The 21,230-nt window shown below is 43.3% G+C and overlaps 1 protein-coding gene across 3 annotated transcripts in view; it reads left to right on the top strand.

Moving 5' to 3' along the window:
- PC (pyruvate carboxylase) overlaps nucleotides 1-7,617 on the top strand; it is a 473,285-nt gene extending 465,668 nt beyond the window's left edge. For all 3 annotated transcript variants that reach the window (XM_077287356.1, XM_077287355.1, XM_077287354.1), the window contains exons 20-21: nucleotides 445-585; nucleotides 1,997-7,617. In XM_077287356.1, the coding sequence (XP_077143471.1) occupies nucleotides 445-585; nucleotides 1,997-2,245 (390 nt within the window). In that variant the 3' untranslated portion in view covers nucleotides 2,246-7,617. The remainder of the gene's footprint in view (nucleotides 1-444; nucleotides 586-1,996) is intronic.
- Nucleotides 7,618-21,230: the final 13,613 nt, after the last annotated feature.

Here is a 21,230-nt window from a genome sequence, read left to right as displayed (position 1 = left end):
TCCCACATAGACTTGAAACATGTAGCTCCGGAGTATCTTATGCCTTGGATGTTTTTAATATCTTTCTTTTTTTAATTAGTTTTCAAGAATTTTGAGGTTTTAAACATTCCTTTCTGCAGATGCTGGGCCACCTTAGACCCTGTTCTGGAGATACTTTTCCACCTCTGTGGTCAGTACATATTGGACATTTATATTCTGAGTACATGTCAAAAATGTCAAAGATGGGAATACCCCTCTAAGTGTTGGAGATTATGAAAATCTTCCACCATGAAAGATGTGGAATCAACAAGGTACGGCGCCTAAAGCTTGTGACTAAGAGATGATTCATCTACAGACAGTGGGAAGGCGACCAAGGTCAATGAGAAAACCTCATGTAAATGTAAGGATGACTAATCCATCTACTACAATCTCTTCTATTATTCCTTTTATACATTAATTTCTCAGGTGGAATTGGAAAGAGGAAAAACATTACACATCAAAGCGCTCGCTCTGGGGGACCTGAACAAGGCTGGACAAAGAGAAGTCTTCTTTGAGCTCAATGGTCAGCTTCGATCTGTCCTTGTTAAAGATACTCAGGCCATGAAGGTAAGTTGTCTTCAAGTAGCTCCTAGGGGGTAGATGCTAATACTAAAAGTAGGTAATTTCCTGATGACCCATTTAATTTGTTAGGCTTTTTATCTTAATTTTGTTTTTTAATGTTTCATTTTACATATCGTGATCTGTATTAAAAGAAAAAATGGAAATATTGCAATTTTCACACAGACATGTTCAAAAAGCTATTGAAGAAGTACAGGGGTGGAGGGTGAGCTGTGCCATCATTTATTGTGAAAGGTAACACCTCTATATATAGAGATCTTACCAATCAATGTAATCCTGTCTGTGATGATAATGAGACTTCTGAAAGGTCTTCTGTAAGGAACGGGAACTCAGTCTAAAATGGCCTTGGTGGCCAGTCTGAAAATGGCAAGATTTGTAGAATTATTGTAATTACACATTCTGATATGAAAACAATGCCTGTAGTTGAATTTGTGAAAGAATGATGAATTCAGTAGGCAAAAAGGATGAGAAGTGTTTCCCAGAGCATGCTCGGGTGGTGTCTGAGTATTCGGGCGTGCTCGGAGATTTCGTTTCCGTCGCCACAGCTGCATGATTTATGGCTACTAGACAGGCTGAGTACATGTGATAATTCCCTAACAAACAGGCAATCCCCACATGTATTCAACCTGTCTAGCAGCTGCGGTGATGAAAACAATCTCTGAGCACTACAAAATACTGGGACACCACCCGAACATGCTCAGGGAAACTAGAGTAACGAGTACATTCGCTCATCACTAATGGGAAGATGTGGCTGACAAGTGCAAAAAGAAGTATATTTTTCTCAGACATATCACAAAGTTTCTTGTATGCAAAGTTTTATGAAACTGTGACTATTTAGGAAGAAAATATTTACAGGTTTGAAACTTTGCTGTCCATATTCTTAAAGAGGTTGTCCACTACTTTGACATTGATAGGATAGGTCATTAATGTCTGATCGGTCGGGTATTCCCGCCGATGGTGACCGCCGGCCAGAATACTTGCTTGCGGAGCTTAAACATCTACTTGTATGTATGCAAATCAATAGGAGGCAGATGTGTGGTGGCCACTACAAGTAGACGTCCAAGCTCTGCAAGTAAGTTCTTCCGGCCGGCAGCTGCCATCGATATCGGCTGATCTGCAGGGGTGCTGAGTGTCGGACCCCGGCCGATCAGACGTTGATGAGCTATACTAAGGATAGGCCATCAATGTAAAAGTAGTGGAAGACCTCTTTAAGGGATTCAAATAACTGTTAACCTTCCAAAATGTTGTATTACATTGGTTACTTGGCACTCACTATTATCACCAGTGTAGAAACTAGAAAACTACAAATCAAGAATATGGTCAAAATTACTTATAAAAGTGGGTTTTTTTTTCCTCCTTTAAGTTCTGCGTCATTATTTCCTCTCTCCCTTGTCTGCAGGAGATGCACTTCCACCCCAAGGCCTTGAAGGATGTGAAAGGCCAGATTGGAGCCCCTATGCCCGGAAAAGTGATTGACATCAAGGTTAAAGAAGGCCAGACCATTGAGAAAGGACAGCCTCTCTGTGTACTGAGCGCCATGAAGATGGAGACCTTGGTCAATTCTCCTGTCTCCGGAACCATCAAGAAGATCTATGTGAAACCCGACATGCATCTGGAGGGAGAAGATCTCGTACTGGAAATAGAATAGATTGAACATAAAATTGGAAGAGTTGTGCCGGGAAGGGGATTAGTGAAACGCCTAGATCGAGAGGGTGCTGTATACTCCTCTCGCAGTCAGTGTAAATGAAATGCTTTACATGTGGGTTTAGGGACCTAAAAATTGATATCTAGATTATTTTCACTTGCTGAAAAATAATAATTTGCAAAATAACACACACAAGCTTTTTTTTTTTTCCCTGAGCGCTCAGACAAACGATAGGAAAAAAGTATTTGCCAATCTGCGCTGTTATCTAGGTGTGGAGAAATTGTTCTCCCGGAGATTGCTTACTGCTAGTAAAGGAGTCAGATGTTTCACAAAGTATAAATCTCTCCAATTCCTTTTCTTTAGTGCCAAACTGCAATAAAAAAGCTGAGCTTGCAACTCCTGCTTCATCCAGCTCCTTAATGAATAGGGATTAGATCTGCATTAGACCCCCTAGATATTAGATTGCCCATTGCATACAGTGATGGCTGTGACTGCATCCCTATCATACCAAACCGTATCGGCATGCTTGTGTGCTAAGAGTGTCCTCGAATACTATGTTCTAGTCCCCCCGGCTGCATGTCTCGCGGCTGTCTGACAGCTGAAACACATGCAGGGATTTCCTAACAAACAGGCAGTCTGCATGTGTAGCGGCTGTTGAACAGCCATGAGACATGCAGCCGCGGGGACTAGAACATAGTATTCGAGCACGCCGAAGACACTCAGCACCCAAGCATGCTCAGGTAACACCTTATCCGAGCATGTTCGCTCATCATTACCAGCAATTACTGCCTGCTTACTAACCTGTGCATTCTTTGACATCATCCCTTGTATCACACAAGATCCTGTCGAAGATTTCAGCACCACGGACAGAGGTGCAACCACTTGACCATAATTGACGGTTGCAATGGTTTACATCCCACTGTCCACAATCCCAGCACATTAATGCAGCATATCCTAAAAAAATAAGGGGGGGACAAAAAAAAAAAATCAATTTTCTTTAAAAAACAGAGTTTACTTTTTTGTTGTTTTGTACTGGAAAACAGTGCTTTCTAGGTTATGGTTCGCTATTATATGACAATATGCAATTAGTTTGTAAAAATGTTAAGCTCTTTTCTTATCTCTTTGTTTCATATTGTGCATTTTTGTTTCTTCTTCGTGGCCAGCTTTGTTCTATCAGTTGCTGTTTGGTGCCTTTAAGACCTGGGATTGTAATTTAGTTTTTTTTAAGCAATGGTCCATTTAATCCTGGAAATGCACTAGATGTTCAAGCTGTAAGGCTGTAAATGAAGTGTAGCCTCATATTGTAGGCCGAGATAATGAATTTGATGGCTTAGCATATAATTTACATTTAAGGTATAAGAAATAAGCTGTCATGCTTGTGTACATGAGAAATTACACTATTTCTGGCTATTATATTTTCACCGGTTTTCCACCTCTACTGGCTTTCTAGTTAACAGTTCTCATAGCGAATAATCTACACTCCCTATCCTATACAGAGCTGAACAGGAATCCCTCATCTCTAGGTGTACCGACTTTGAGTAGCCCATTTTTAGACGTAGCATCAAGGACATTATACAGTAGTATTGAGCAGTGTAGTTGTGAATCCTGCTTTAGGGTGTAGCTGTGAATCCAACTCCTTAATTGTTTTTTTGAGGTTGGAATTAGTCATTGGAATTTATTTCTTCCCCTAAAATCATGATGTTCTTCAATTAAATTGCACGTGTATCAATAGGAATAATCCAAAAATGTAACATATCATCATCATGATGAGGAGTATTATGTTGTTGAAATGCATCGGTTTCTTTTCAATGTGTTATTTCTCAGCTGGCTATACTCTAGCACGGTTTCCTTTTACTGTGCATAATTAAGACTGCCACGTTTCGCTTTTGTCTACAAAGTTGCAGTTGTAAGTGTCAAGATGGCTGCCTTCACACCAAGAAAACCTAATCAAGACCCCTGAGAGAGGGAACCTGTGAAGAGCCGTTTGTAAACCATTTGGTAGATGCTGAGGTTGTCAAGGAATTGTGACTGTCGTAGCTCGGATCACTTTGTAGACATAATCTGTCTCTGGAGTATGTGTTTAGAGTTTTGCTGTAGTCACTGCATTAGGAAATAATACTTTTCCGGGGCTGATGTTTCTTCATGGGGACGGTGGGTGAGATTTTATGCCGCCATTTTTCTTGGTTGGTTTTGGGATACTTAGGGTGAATGTACAATCTCGATCAAATAGCCTCAGCTTATTTCTTACCGAGGATTATCGAAGCCTGACTTGCCTGCCCTTCAGCACTACAGCTACTAAATTTTAATTTAGGGCAGCAGCTGTGCATTGTGGGAAAATCATAGGCATTTAGGGATTGCCAGCTGCTTGTTTAGGCTACCCTTGGTCTCGAGTGCCTTTGGGCTGTGCCTATTTTAAGAACTTTTCACCATCTAACCTCCCTTGCCTAGTAAAGAATTTATAAAGTCTTAGCAGAGAGACGCTACGCGATGTGTTCTGCATTAAGGCTCTCATTCCCGGCCCCTCTTTTCACCTTGACTTGTTTAACAACACTTGCTGATACCTCGAGCACTCATCGCCAACACCTCTAACCCCCGCGTTAACTCTTCGCTCGCTGGAGAATTTAATCTCATCTGTCCCAAATTGAGCAGACTGAATGTCACTTATCACTAGGCGGGTGCCATCGCTTAACTCATCTCCGTCACAAGTGGCTCTAATCGCTGTGCTAATAACATTTTGTTAAAATGTTCCGCATTTTAATTGTTTCAAAAGTCCAGTACATAGGCCGCTTTTACCTCCCCTCCCCCCCATATGTCAGATCAGATGATTGTTACAAGTCTGGCTACGTGAATAGGTAAAGGTCTTTGTATTTTCCATTTAACGTTGATCTGTTCACAGATTCGTTCTGTGTGAGGAGCCTGTGGGCCATACGTAGCGCAGCACTTTGTAAGAGCTACGACCTTTCAATATCCGAAATACAATGAACTGTATGTGAACTCAGTTGGGTCAGATGCTGATAAATGTGATGTCTGATCTGCAGCCGGTGTCATGGCTGCCACTATTACAGATCTCCTTACGTGTGCAGTTTTGTTTTGTTTTTTTCTAAAGGAAAATGTCAGGAGACTTTTACAAAAAATGAAAAGTAAATGGTATGGCTGTGTAAGTCCCAGAAAAAAATAAAAATGCTGCCTGTGTACTAATCTGATATATTAGAGCTGAGAAATCGAGCTTTAAAGTCTACGTGCACATTAACCTGGAAGCTCATCAACGCACCCCTTGTTTAATTCTTCTACGTTTACATGTGGCTTAAGAGCTCGATTTCTCAGCACTGGCACATTGGATTAAAACTATATCAGTTTTATAGTAATTTGGTGTGGCTCCGTTGTACCAGTTCTGAGAATTTAAGCTTTGAAGCCACATCGGATTACTACGAAGCCTCATTGGATTAAAATGGTACCGGTTGCATAGTAATCTGATGTGGCTTAAAAGCTTGATTTCTCAGCACTGGCCCATTGGATTAATATGATAGCCATTTACTAGTAATCTAGTGAGGCTTCAAAGCTTGATTTCTCAGCACTGATACTAGTTTGATAGTAAACTGACGTGGCTTCAATGTATTATTTTAATCCAAAAATTGATTTGTCAGTTCTGTCACATTTGGATTAACGTGATCCCAGTTTTTAAATGAGAGCAATGTGCCAGTGCTGAAAAATCAAGCTTTGGTTTACAATGATACCACTTTTATAGGAATCAGACATGGCTCCAATGTATCAGTGTTGATAAAAGAAGCTTTGATACCACATCGGAATACTAGTAAATGAGTATCATTTTAATCCAATGTGACAGTGGTGAGAATAGTAGCCAAGAATGAAATATGGGGTGTGTCAATCCTCCAATTTACCATGCGAGTTCTCAGCACTAGCACATTGGATTAAAGGATACCCATTTCATAGTAATCCAATGTTTCTTCAAAACTTGATTTCTCAGCACTGACGCATTAAAGCCACATCAAATTCTAAAGTTGATGTTTTAATCCAAAGCTTGATTTCTCAGCACTGGCACATTGGATTAAAATGATACCCGTTTCCTAGTTATCTGATGTTTCTTCAAAGCTTGATTTCTCAGCTCTGAGGCATTAAAAACCACATTGGTTTATTATAAACCAAAAATTGACTTCTCAGTACAGCAACATTAGATTAACACTATCCCGGTTTTAAAATGGTACCAATGTGCCAGCGCTGAGAAATTAAGCTTTGGATTAAAATGGTAGCAGTTTTATAGAAATCTGACGCAGCTTCAAAATATCAGTGCTGAGAAATCAAGCTTTAAAGTCACATCGAATTGCTATGAAGCAGGTATCCTTTTAATCCATTGTGTCACTGCTGAGAAATCAAGCTTTAAAGCCACATGTAAAAGTAGCCAAAAATTAAATATGGGGTGTGTCGATGAACCACTTTTACATATGGTTTTGTAGCTTGATTTCTCAGCACTGGTCCATTGGATTACTATGAAATGGGTATCATTTTAATCCGCTTAGTATATGCAAAAGTGTACTCTGCCCATTTAATCCCTAGGTTATACCAGGCTGTTGCGCACAAGAGCTCGCCGTGTTGGGAATTTAGATGGGGTGTGTGAATTTATCTAAGATTTGCTTTTTTTTACATACATTAGTTTAAAAGTTGCAGCTGCAAGTGTTTTATTGTATTGGACCATATTGTACCCCGTGCCCGCTGTGAAAGTCTTATGCCACTGTTCATATAGGGTACGGGGGGACTTGATGTTTACACTGTTTACCTTTTGCAGGCTTTTCGGGTGTCTATATTCCCCCTGTACCTTCTTATGGACCACCTTATGGTTGTATCCCTGCATTTTGTACGCCCGGTTGCAATAGATGTTTACTGTTCTATCAGATTTGTGGCGCGTGCTTTTAAAAAGGAAAAAAAAAAAGCCGAATGAGCATCCATTTATGGAGAAATATTGGCGCCTGGGAGGCAGCGTTCTCTCTGTAGAGTTTGTGCTTTTAGTCAATGTAGTAGAACCGCGATGGAGACATCATCCTCTTCTCTCCACTCCATAGGGTAGGGTAGAAAGGCGTAATAATCGTTAATAGCAAGTAGCCATAATGGTGAAGCTTGTAACCCCGAATCATTGTTAACTGTGGACCATTAACTTTTGTAATGCCAGTATTTTGTTACCTTGTTTACATCATTAACTAACTGGATAATGTCGCCGTTGTCTTAACGTTAGAGAAATAACAAAAAGGAACGTAGAATGTCTTACGTGTGCAGGATGAATTTTACATTTCCAAAACCGTAATTATGGATGTGACTTTAACCTAGTGTTTATCCATTGGAAATAAAGCTGAATTGATAACATCGCCTTCCTCTGCTTTCATTTATTGCTTCCGGATCTTTCTTTGAAATGTAAATTTTGTGGGAAAAGGCATCGCATACACCTGAAAAAAAAAAATGGAAAAAAATCAGAATCGAACATGAAAGAGGGTGTAAAGATTAAATTTTTTTGTACCGCTTTGTCTGGATAAAATCGATGACTTGTATGATAAAGTGGAGGGATAATTTGTATGGATGTTATGTATGGATTGCAGTGACATCTATGAGATATTAAAGGGCTTTTTGCCAATATCATAAGTTATCCTCTATTCATTGGATGAGCTGCTGCTCGCTGGGGTTCGAGTGATCTGTAGGACTGGACTCTACAGAGACCATCCTTTATAGAACAGATGAGCACATGCTCGGCCTATGGGACTGTCAGACTAGGCAGGGTTCAGCGTTCTGCTATTTGTGACAGTCCCATAGACAATGAATAAGGTGGGACAGTGTTAGAGCGCTCTATTTTCAACAGTCTCAGAGACCATGAATGGAGATGAAGCAGGGTACAGTACTCTATTTCTGACACTCCCGTAGAGAATGAATGGAGTGAAGGAGGGGTTCAGTGCTCTACTATTTCTGACAGTCCCGTAGAGAATGAATGGAGTTCAGTGCTCAGCTATTTCCAACAGTAAAATCAACAATAAATGGAATATAGGTGGGGTTCAGCACTCTATTTCCAATAGTCCCTTAGAGCACTATACCCAGCTTCCACTCCATTCATTGTCTAAGGGACAGCTAAATAGCAGAGCGCTGAACCCCGCCTTCACTTCATTCATTTTCTATGGAACTGTTGAAAATAGACCATGAATGGAGTGGAGGCAGGGTCATTGTCTAAGGGACTGTTGGAAATTGGAGTGAAGGCAGAGTTCAGCGCTCTGCTATTTCCAACAGTCCCTTAGATAACAAATGGAATGAAGGCAGGGTTCAGCGCACTATTTCCGAAAGTCCCGAAGACAATAAATGGAATGAAGGAGGGATTCAATGATCTAAGGGACTGTTGGAAACAGCAGATCACTAGTGATGAGCAAGTGTACTTGTTGCTCGGGTTTTCCAGCGCATGCTCGGTGATCTCCGAGTATTTGTGACTGCTCGGAGATTTCTTTTTTGTTGACCCAGCTGCATGATTTACAGCTACTAGCCAGCCTGAGTACATGTGGGGGTTGCCTGGTTGCTAGGGAATTCCCACATGTACTCAGGCCGGCTAGTAGCCACAAATCATGCAGCTGGGGCAAGGAAAACGAAATCTCACGCAGTCATAAATACTCGGAGACCACCCGAGCAATGAGTGTACTCGCTCATCACTACAGATCACTATACCCAGCCCTTCCCTCCATTCATGGTCTATGGGACTGTCGAAAATAGAGTGCTGAACCCGTCTTCATTCATTGTCTATTTTTGACAGTCCCATAGAGAATGAATGGAGGGAAGGCGGGGTTCAGCGCACTGCTATTTCCTACAGTCTCTTAGGGTATGGGCACACGATTCGGAAAACGCTGCGCATCCGCAGCGTTTCCGCAGCTGCGGGTCCGCAGCAGTTTCCCATGAGTTTACATTACAATGTAAACCTTTGGGAAATAAAAAACGCTGTGCACATGCTGTGGAAAAAAAACGCGTGGAAACGCAGCGGTTTACATTCCGCAGCATGTCACTTCTTTTAGCGGATTCCACAGCGGTTTTATAGCTGCTCCTATAGAAAACCACAGTTGTAAAACCGCAGTGAAATCCGCAGAAAAACCACGGTACATCTGCAGCAAAAATGCAGCGTTTTTGCCCTGCAGATTAATCAAATCCGCTGCGGAAAAATCCGCAGAGGACCATTATACGTGTGCACATAGCCTTAGACTAGGGCTCTAGTAGAGGCGGCGGTACAATGCTCTATTTTCGACAGTCCCGTAGAGAATGAATGGAGTGAAGGCTGAGAATTCACACCTCCACCTTCCAAAAATTGGGCTTTGCAGGGCCTGGCTTCTCAGGATTATTGGGGAACCCTGCAGTCAGCAACTTTACCTCCTTCATATTGAGGGCATGGAGGACTTAACCTGGGGGATAAAAGGTGTTTCCAGAATCCCATCAATAACGCATGATTAACGTGAGCAACTAGAAGTCTGTCATTAGAAAAACACTACAATGAAAGTAGATACAACTGGTTTAAAAAAAAAAAAAGTAAAATATTGGAAGATTAAATGTAAAGCAGTATTCCTATTCACCCCCTGCGACCTGTTATGCTCAGCTAATCATATTAAAGGAGATTTGGCATCAACCTCACAACATTTACATATGATGAACCACCTTGTGATTGATGGTGGTCCAACCACTAGAGTCCTCACAGTAAGGCCGGTTTCACACGTCAGTGGCTCCGGTACGTGTGGTGTCAGTTTTCTCACGTACCGGAGACACTGACTCACGTAGACACATTAAAATCAATGTGTCTCTGCACATGTCAGCGTGTTTTCACGGACCGTGTGTCCGTTTGAAAAACACGGAGACATGTCAGTGTTCGTTGGAGCACACGGATCACACGCACCCATTAAAGTCAATGGGTCCGTGTAAAACGTACCGCACACGGATGCTGTCCGTGTGCCGTGCAGAAGACAGCGCTACAGTAAGCGCTGTCCCCCCAGTGTGGTGCTGAAGCCGCTATTCATTTCTTCTCTCCAGCAGCGTTCGCTGGAGAGAAGGAATGAAAAATCATTGTTTTTTTATTTTTTTTGTGTTTAAAATAAAGATCCTTGTCACCTCCCCCCCTCCCACCCCCTGTGCGCCCCCCGCTGGAAATAAAATACTCACCCGGCTCCCTCGATGCTTCCTCTCAGCGTCGCAGCTCTTCCTGTATGAGCGGTCACGTGGTGCCGCTCATTACAGTGATGAATATGCGGCTCCACCTTCCATAGGGGTGGAGCCGCATATTCATCACTGTAATGAGCGGTAGCACGTGACCGCTCATACAGGACAAGCTGCGGCGCTGAGAGGAAGCATCGAGGGAGCTGGGTGAGTATTTTATTTCCAGCGGGCGGGCGCACAGGGGGTGGGAGGGGGGAGGTGACAAGGATCTTTATTTTAAACACAAAAAAAAATTAAAAAAATGATTTTTCATTCCTTCTCTCCAGCGAACGCTGCTGGGAAGAAGGAATGAATTCCAGCTTCAGCACCAGATGCAGGGGACAGCGCTTATCTCTTGTGAGTACACAGACACGGATAACTCCGGTACCGGAATTATCTGGACGTGTGAGACTGGCCTAAGAGCGGAGGGGACTCAATGCTGATGTTGCACCACGTTCTTCATTTTCCTTCACAGCAGCCTTCTCTTTTAACCACCGATGCAGGGAATTACAGTCAGTCTTTCTCGCTCGAACAGGGCTGCCGTGTAATTCCCTGCACAGTAGGATAGCCGCGAACCACTCTGCAGGGAACAACACTAAGGAGACCCTGCCCTATTCCCTTTTCACTCAGGACTAGTGGGGACCCAGAGGTTGGGTCTCCAATTTTCAAAAATCAAGGGCCTATCTAAAAACAGGTGAGTTAAGGGGTTGACTGCTAAAAAAAAAAAAAAAAAAAAGTTCTCAGTGATAACTTACCGATCGGATGGGATCCAACCGCTGGAACCGGCACCGATCGGCAGAACTGTGAATGTTTATTCTCAATGGGGCACTCTTATATCTGTTGCAAAACGGACTGAATGCTGCTCCATTCGTTGTCTCCAGAACTACTGTAAAGAGTTGAGCAAAGTGGGAGCCATCTAGGTTGGGTGGCAGTGTACATGCTCCACAGTCATCTAAAAAAATGTAAAAAAAACCAAAACTGGGTGTGCTTCTTCCTAATGCTGCATCGTGGGCGTCCTTCCATCATAGTTGGAAATATCGGGCTGTGCATCATGTACTGCTTTACGGTGAGTGAACCCGACCCAACAGGTTAGTAGGAGGATCTGTAACGTCTGTGGATTTTCTCCTTACAGTACGTTCACTATCTGGGGTTTTCTCAGCATGATATGCACCAAACTAGGCAGAGAGGATTTTCTGTTATTTATGTGTTTGTACCTTTAAGGAGTGACAGCAGTTAAGCTAGGGAAATATTGCTTTGGAGAGTTGGGAATTACACCTCTGTGCAGACTGGCAAGTCCTATCCTTGAACTCTTCTATAAATAACAGTTCTCACACAATCAAAAGTAGAAATCACTTCTAGAAAAGGGATCGCGGAAAACCTTAAGAAACCATTGGCGGGAATGTGACGTTGTTTTTTCCCTTTTTGTTGCTTTTAGTCTTTGTCATTTATGTATTTGTGTTGATATTTTGCATCCTTCACATTAGCCACTAGATATCCCAACATCTGACTGCACCCTGGGCCAGTGTAAGTGCCTGTACCTGCACGTTTGGGATTATTTTTTATTTAGATACTAAACCATTATTTCGTCACCAAATGTTCCAGCGACAACAAAGATCACCAGTCTCTAAGAGACGAAGTAAAGACCATTATTTTCTAAAAATGTTTGCCGGAATATGCTAATATCTCTTTAAAGAAGCACTCCCTGCATGAGTCAACATTAGAACTACAATTCAACATCACTGAAAAGTTATTGGCAGATCAGCTCCATCCCCTCCTCAACTCCTGACTCAGCTGCTCCACTCCTCCCCCCCCCCCCCACTTACGCTGTCAGAGACTCTTTGCAGTGAATTATTTTGGTTCTACTGATGACTCATGCAGGTAAAATTAACTTCTTGTTTCTGCATAAAACCTTTTATGCTCTATCTAATAAGTTTTAATCGCATAAGGTCATAAATCTAGTAGATAAGAGACGAATTAGCTGGGTAGAAAGGCCAAATGAGCAATTCTAAACACACACTACTGTATAATATGTTGATTGCAATATACTTACCCCTTTCTGACATCGGACGAAATAGTACATCCGACGTCAGAAGCCCTGCTTTGAGGTGGGCTTTGGCGGTGAGCCCACCTCAAAGCTGTGATCCACCCATGCCTATTAACTAGTTAAATGCCGCTGTCAAGCAGCTATCAGGCCAGAAATACGAGCACTGCTCACCCCCATCATGTGATCGGGGTTCAGCAGTGCGTCGGCATGACAACTAGAGGTCTCCTTCAGACCTCTATGGTTGTTGATGCCAGATTGCTGAGCGCCACCCTGTGGTCGGTGCTCATAGCAGTGCTGTAATTCTGCTACATAGGGGCGATCTGATCATCACCTGTATGTTGCAGAGGCGATCGAGTTGTGGCAGCTTCTAGCCCCCCATGGAGACTATTGAAGCATGCCAAAATAAAAAAAAGTGTTTAAAAATATAAACAAACAAAAAACAAAAGTTCAAATGGCCCCCCTTTCGCCTCATTCAAAATAAAACAATAAAAATAAAATCAAACCTACACATATTTGGTATCGCTGCGTTCAGAATCGCCCGATCTATCAATAAAAAAAGAGGATTAACCTGATCACTAAACTGCGTAGCTAGAAAAAAAATCAAAATGCCAGAATTACTTTTTTTGGTCGCCGCGACATTGCATTAAAATGCAATAACGGGCGATCAAAAGAACGTATCTGCACAAAAGTGGCATAATTAAATACGTCAGATTGGTACGCAAAATATAAGCCCTCACCCAACCCCAGATCACAAAAAATGGAGACGCTACGGGTATTGGAAAATGGCGCAATTTTTTTTTAACCCCTTTACCCCCAAGGGTGGTTTGCTCGTTAATGACCGGACCAATTTTTGCAATTCTGACCACTGTCCCTTTTATGAGGTTATAACTCTGGAATGCTTCAACGGATCCCGGTGATTCTGACATTGTTTTCTCGTGACATATTGTACTTCATGTTAGTGGTAAAATTTCTTTGATATTACCTGCAATTATTTGTGAAAAAAACAGAAATTTGGCGAAAATTTCGAAATTTTTGCAATTTTCTAAATTTTAATTTTTATGCCCTTAAATCACAGAGATATGTCACACAAAATACTTAATAAGTAACATTTCCCACATGTTAACTTTACATCAGCACAATTTTGGACCCCCAATTTTTTTTTGTTAGGGAGTTATAAGGGTTAAAAGTTGACCAGCAATATCTAATTTTTTTTATTTTAGGGACCACATCTCATTTGAAGTCATTTTTAGGGGTCTATATGATAGAAAATACCCAAGTTTGACACCATTCTAAAAACTGCACCCCTCAAGGTGCTCAAAACCCAATTCAAGAAGTTTATTAACCCTTCAGGTGTTTCACAGGAATTTTTGGAATGTTTAAAAAAAATGAACATTTAACTTTTTTTCACATAAAAATTAATTCAGCTCCAATTTGTTTTATTTTACCAAGGGTAACAGGAGAAAATGGACCCCAAAAGTTGTTGTACAATTTGTCCTGGGTACCCGGATACCCCATATGTGGGGGTAAACCACTGATTGGGTGCATGGCACAGCTCGGAAAGAAAGGAGCGCCGTTTGACTTTTCGATGCAAAATTGACTGGAATTGAGATGGGACGCCATGTTGCGTTTGGAGAGCCCCTGATGTGCCTAAACATTGAACCCCCCCCACAAGTGACACCATTTTGGAAAGTAGACCCCATAAGGAACTTATCTAGATGTGTGGTGAGCACTTTAACCCACCAAGTGCTTCACAGAAGTTTATAATGTAGAGCTGTAAAAATAAAAAATCATATTTTTTCACAAAAATGATATTTTCTCCCCAATTTTTTATTTTCCCAAGGGTAACAGAAGAAACTGGACCCCAAAAGTTGTTGTGCAATTTGTCCTGAGTACGCTGATACCCCATATGTGGGGGTAAACGACTGTTTGGGTGCATGCGTTGCTCCGAGGGTCCGGACAGGGGAGCCATGCAGACAAGGATGGGGATGAGGAGCCATGCATACAAGAATGGTAATAAGAAGCCCATGCATACAAAGACGGCAATAAGGAGCAATGTATTCAAGGACAGGGATAAGGAGCCATGCACACAAGGACGGGGATGAGGAGCCATGCATACGAGGATGGGGATGTGGGGACAATGTATACCCGGCTTATACTCGAGTCAATAAGTTTTCCCAGTTTTTTGTGGCAAAATTAGGTGCCTCTGCTTATACTCGGGTCGACTTATACTTGAATATATACGGTATATTGTGGAGCTGTGTATACTTCCTACTGTCCTGCATAAATGGTGTAATTCTCAGTATCTATTCTTATTATGTATGTGTGTATCTATATATCTATCATTCCGATTAATTGTGAGAAAACTAGCGGACTCTTTATTAGTCCATGTGGCAACGTTTCGGATCCATAACCGCACATTTCTCCGATATGGAAGTGAAATGTTGCCACATGGGCTAATAAAGAGTCCTCCTGTACTGTATATATACACTGCACAGTACCACTCCTCCTATACTGTATATATATACTGTACAGTACCACTTCTCCTGTCCTGTATATCTACACTGCACAGTACCACTCCTCCTATACTGTATATATATACTGTACAGTACCACTTCTCCTGTCCTGTATATCTACACTGCACAGTACCACTCCTCCTATACTGTATATATATACTGTACAGTACCACTTCTCCTGTCCTGTATATCTACACTGCACAGTACCACTCCTCCTGTCCTGTATATATGCACCGCACAGTACCACTCCGGATGTCAGCTGCGATAGTCAGCTGATACCCGGCCCCGATCGGCTGCGCTCCCCCCGCGAGCGCGGCTGATCGGTAATGACGTACTATCCCGTCGGTGGTCATACGGGCCCATACCACCTCGACGGCATAGTACGTCAGATGTCAGAAAGGGGTTCAGCAAATTTTGGAATAGTTAAAAAAAAGAACCTAGACATGTTTGGTGTCTATGGACTCGTAAGACCTGAAGAATCACAATGGCAGGTCAGTTTTAGCATTTAGTGAACCTAACAAAAAAGCCGAACAAAAAATAAGTGTGGGATTGCACTTTTTTTTTTGCAATTTTACCGTACTTGGAATTTTTTTTCACGTTTCCGAGTACACGACATGCTAAAACCAATGGTGTCATTCAAAAGTACAACTCGTCCCGCAAAAAATAAGCCCTCACATGGCCATTTTGATGGAAAAAATAAAGTTATGGCTCTGGGAAGGAGGGGAGCAAAAAATGAAAAACCGAAAAAAGCTCCGGACATGAAGGGGTTAAGAGGATAAAGTATGATGGGATGAGGAGTGCTTCTTTATGAAAATAAATTACCAATATGCTTGAGTGAATTAATTTACAAATATTGGGCTATACCATACAGCTGTAAGGCCATGTGCACACGTAGGTTCGGGTCCCTGCGGGTTCTCCCGCAGCGGATTTGATAAATCTGCAGGGCAAAACCGCTGCGGTTATCCCTGCAGATTTATCACGTTTTGTCTTGCGGTTTCCGCTGCGGGTTTTGGTTTAATGTTAAAAATAAAAAAAAAAAGGTTTATACTCACCCTCTGACGTCCCGATCTCCTCGGCGCTGCATGCGGCGGTCCGTTTCCAAAGATGCTGTGCGAGAAGGACCTTCGTGACGTCACGGTCATGTGACCACGATGTCACGGTCATGTGACCGTGACGTCACCGCAGGCCCTGTTCGCACAGCAAACCTGAGACCGGACGGCCGCGTGCAGCGCTGAGAGGTGAGTATAGCATTATTTTTTATTTTAATTCTTTTTTTTTTTTTACCACAAATATGGTTCCCAGGGCCTGGAGGAGAGTTTCCTCTCCTCCACCCCAGGTAGCAACCGCACATTATCCGCTTACTTCCCGCATCGTGGGCACAGCCCCATGCGGGAAGTAAGCGGATCAATGCATTTCTATGGGTGCAGAATCGCTGCGATTCTGCACAAAGAAGTGACATGCTGCGGGTTGTAAACCGCTGCGTTTCTGCGCATTTTTGCCCGCAGCATGTGCACTGCGGTTTGCGGTTTCGCATTGGTTTACATGTTTACTGTAAACGCAATGGAAACTGCTGCGGACCCGCAGCATCAAAATCGCTGTGGTTCCACGGTAAAAAACGCAACGTGTGCACATAGCCTTAGGGTTATACTGCGCAATGCAAAGGAGGAAGGAGGGGGGAAAACAGCATAATGAATTTTTGCGCACACCACTCTATGTATAGCAAACATCTAGACCAGAGGTCCCCAGCCTTTCTGACCTTGACAGCTCCTGCCCCACTCACAGTAGTGACACCCCATTACCGGTGTAATGACAGCCAAAGCTTTTCTACTGAAATCACACCACGGCAGTATGCCAAGCTCCAGGGTTTCCCATCTTACCCCATACTGATTTTCTCCTCTGTGCAGGGCTACACACGTCACCATCTGAGCTCTACCCTCAGTGGCGGTTTGCTACACCTGGTGCTAATTAGAGATAACCTAATATTTCAATGTTCGGTTCGGATTACGATCGCTGAATTTGCAATATTCGCCCATTAATTCATTGAATATTCACCAAACATAACCGAACGCCATTCACCTCAATGGGAGGCAAAAACAAACGCATGCACAACACCTTAAAACAGCCCCCAAATACTGCCAAAATGCATCAAATGAGGAACAGACACCAGGAAAGTGGCCTCAATTCACCCACAGTACAAATTTCACCATGGAACTGCAGCAATCGGCCAGGCATGAGGTATCGGGGTCTGGGACAGCATTTATAGCTTTCAATTGAACGTCACAGTAAGGCTATGTGCACACGTTGCGGATTTTGTTGCAGATCCGCAGCATTTTTCCCCCACGGAATTGCACCATATCCGTAAAGGGTAGCTGAAGCAATGTTAATCAATGGGAATCCTGAATTGGTGTGCACATACTGCAGAAAATTCCGCACTGATTCGCAGTGTTTTATTTTCAGCAGCATGTCAATTCTTTTTGAGGATCTGCAGCTTTTCTGCAACCATTGACTTACATTGAGTCATTCAAATCTGCAGCTAAACCGCAGGTGTAAAAAGGTTTGCAGATTTGCGTGCCAAAAAGGCTGCAGAAAGGAAGGAGAAGAGTGTGTGGGTGGAGACTGTGTGAGCGGAGAATATGTGCTTGTCTGTTTGTGGGTGTCTGTGTGTGTAGCGACGCATCGTTTGATGGTACTATTATTCCCATCCAGCTAGGTCTGCTGTCACATATAACAGTGACAGCATGAGCCGATGATGGGACAGTAGTCCCATCATCTGGCAACTGTGTTGAATTGTAAAACAAAAAAAACACATTCATACTCACCAAAAACCTAATCACCCGACACCCTCATTCTCCTGCAAGAAAAATAAAATAATAAACCACCATATACTCCCTTTCTGCCGTAGTCCATTTAATAACGAGTGTCTCACGTGTAAAACAGGCACAACAGGAGATGTGACCTCTCTACCTGGCTGCCGGTGATACACTGACAGGAGCTAATCTTCCCCCAATGTATCACTGCACCGCCGTGAGAGTTCACCGGAGTTTGTGCTGTGACTTGCGGCACCGCTGTGTGAGACAATTCTCACGTAGCGGTGCTATGAGAGCACGAACTCTGGTGAACTCTCAGCAATGCACTGCAGGAGCGATTATCTTCTGTCAGAGTATCACCAGAGGCCGGGTAGAGCGGTCACATCTCCCGATGTGACTATTCTACATGTGAGGTAGTCGTGGGACACTCGGTAAATGGACTACAGCGGACAGGGAGTATTTGTGTTGGTTTATTCTATTTTTGTTGCAGGAGATCGAGGGATTTGGGGGATTAGGTGTTCAGTAAGTATGGTTAAGATTAATAAAAGAAGTCTGTGTGATTATTTCAATTAAAGGACTTTATTCTGGCTGTGTCTTTATTTACCATGTAACTGTAAGATTAGTAATGGATAGGTGTCTTATTCACGGCTCTCCATTACTAAGCCGTGGGCTTGATGTCACCGGACAATACAAAGGTGACATTAACTCCACAAATATTACCCCACTTGCCACCACTACAGGGCAAGTGGGAAGAGCGAGGCTAAGTACCAGAATTGGAATTTCTGGGGCAGCTAACAGCTGATGTTTTTAGCCTGGGGGATGTGCCAATATACATGGCCCCTTCCCAGGCTATTAATATCAGCCTGCAGCTGTCTGCCTAGCCTTTGCTGGTTCAATTTTATAGGGGGACCCATGTCAATTTGTTTCTGGGATTCCCCTGTAAACTAGCCAGTAAACATCTTTGAGCTAATATTAATAGCATGGGTACCTTTATGGCTATTGGCTCCTTCCCAGAATATGAACATCAGCCCTCTGCTGGTTATGAAAATTATTTATTTTTTTAAATAAATATATTGCATTTCACACAGACTTCTGAGGGTATGTTCCCACAGTCAGTAAACGCTGTGGGTTGGACGCTGCGTACATCCACAGCGTCCAACCCGCAGCGGCCAGATGTTACAGCATAGTGGATGGGATTTCAAGATATCCAATTGTCCACTATGTGTGCAGCGGCACCAGCGGCTGCCCTGCGGACACAGACATGGTGTATCTTTCCATAGGGCAGCTTGTCTATTTGTCTTGCGGAGACGCTCAGTCTCTGCAAGATAAATATCACCCATCCAATGTATAGGGTGAGGAGATTCTGCACGGTTCAATGAATACCTGCGTTCAAAAGCTGGCAGCGAACATGTGCTGCGTCCAAAGCACTGCCGATTACGGACTGTGGGGACATAGCCTAATAACAGTTGCTGTTTTGTTACAGCATATGTAGGCTAATTATGCTAATGCTCCTACATAGGCTGGTGCCTGTGTGTACGTCTCTCTTTTTTTGTATGCAAATTGCCTCTTCAGAGAAAAAGAGGACTTAAACTCTATAGCGCCACCTGTTGGAAGTAGCGATCCTACAAGTCACAATCAACCCTTTAACGAGTCATGCAATATGACTTAGACTAAAAGCCAAATCAGTATCTCAATTTGCAATCGTGTGCACATACCTTAAGACGAGGTGGGTGAGGGATCAGTGTAGGCCTTCTGTGCAGGGAGCCCTGATACCACATGCAACACGGATACCTGCTTTCATACTCAGCCACACTCAGGTGGCACAAATATCATATAAAATTCATAGGCTATTATTGTTAAAAAAAAATCTAAGGATAGTAACATGGAGTCAACGAAGTGGAGGCTTGATGGTCTTGGAGGCCTACTGCTGCAGGCAACACGCATTTAGGAGACTCAACCAGGAGTCTACACATTTATTAAAATTAGTGGCAGACACCAACAAAGTGGAATCAATTGCAATAAAGTAGAATTAGTATAGCGGGGACCGACACCTCTTCCAATATAGCCAACCAAGCAGATGGAGACTGTAACGGGCAAGGTGGTGGAATCACTGTTCCATATCCCTCTGAAAGCCTAGAAGGGGCGTAACTAGGTGCCTAGCAAATCCCTACACGGACAAGTGGCAGCAGGCGAAAACTGACCCAAGAAGGTACAAAGAGGTGGCACTAGGTGCTCCTCCATGGCTGACCTACAGAAGGTGGGGCAGCTGACCCCTTACAGCGGGTAAGCTGCTACGGGCCAAAGGAGGGATGAAAAACGCAGGCAGGCACTGTAGGGACTCTGGAACCACGGGTGCAGTTGGGACCGGCTGAGGAACAGAAAAGCACTGGCAGGTGTGGGCTGGACCAGGTGTTAGACAGATGGGCATTGGCAGGTGCAATTTGGACCGGCTGATGGACAGAAGTGCACAGACAGGTACGAGCAGACGGTTACAGGGTAGACAAGTTGACAGGCTGACTTTGGGTGTAGAAAAGCCGCAGAGACACCATCAAGTGTTTCTCAACGCAAGCAATGAATAGCCAGGTCTTTCACCGGGAAGGAACAACCACGGGAAGGGCAGCATCCAATAAAGGAAAACCACCTATGCCAAAACATGGTATCCATCCACAGACAGCTGTTTCGGGGGAATTTGCCGCTCATCAGTGTGGAGTAGGAAACTGGCTATTAGGAGCAGTGCCTAGTGAAAAGACTATAAACATAAGGATGAATGACCTCGGGGAGATCAAAACATCCAACAATGCGGAGACACCATCACGTGTTTCTCAACGCAGTGATCCAGAACACTGCCCCGATCCCTTATGGGAAATATGCAAATGCATGTAGAAAAGCCCCGCGGAGACACCATCACGTGTTTCTCAATGCAAGCAATGAATAGCCAGGTCTTTCACCGGGAAGGAACAACCACGGGAAGGGCAGCATCCAATAAAGGAAAACCACCTATGCCAAAACATGGCTGACTTTGGGAACCTGACAACTAGCAAGCATACAAGGCAAACTAACAATGTAGCTCAGGCACCTCCATATTGCAGAAGCCTTAAATAGAAGGTGTTGCCCAGCTATAGGTTGGGAATACCTTAGCTTGATGCGGGTGGTCCCTTTAAGAGGGAGGGAGTGCACTTGCATCCTCTAAGCATAGTTCCTGGTCCTACAAATGAACCTTAGTGGACATGACACCGACACATAAGGGGGCGAAATGAGGACATGGTGTGTGAGTGGGAGACACTGAATGTCCTGTGTGTTAGGTACGAGGAGATCCAACAAAGGGCCATGTCTGTAATGTCAACAGATCAGAAAGTCTGTAGTGAGAGGGAATAGTCAACTGTGTCAAAGACAGATGCCAGGGAGGGGCGTGGCTA

This window comes from Ranitomeya variabilis, chromosome 2 (assembly GCF_051348905.1).
Source record: "Ranitomeya variabilis isolate aRanVar5 chromosome 2, aRanVar5.hap1, whole genome shotgun sequence".
Lineage (NCBI taxonomy): Eukaryota > Metazoa > Chordata > Amphibia > Anura > Dendrobatidae > Ranitomeya > Ranitomeya variabilis.
This window is presented reverse-complemented; position numbering and strand designations above follow the sequence as displayed.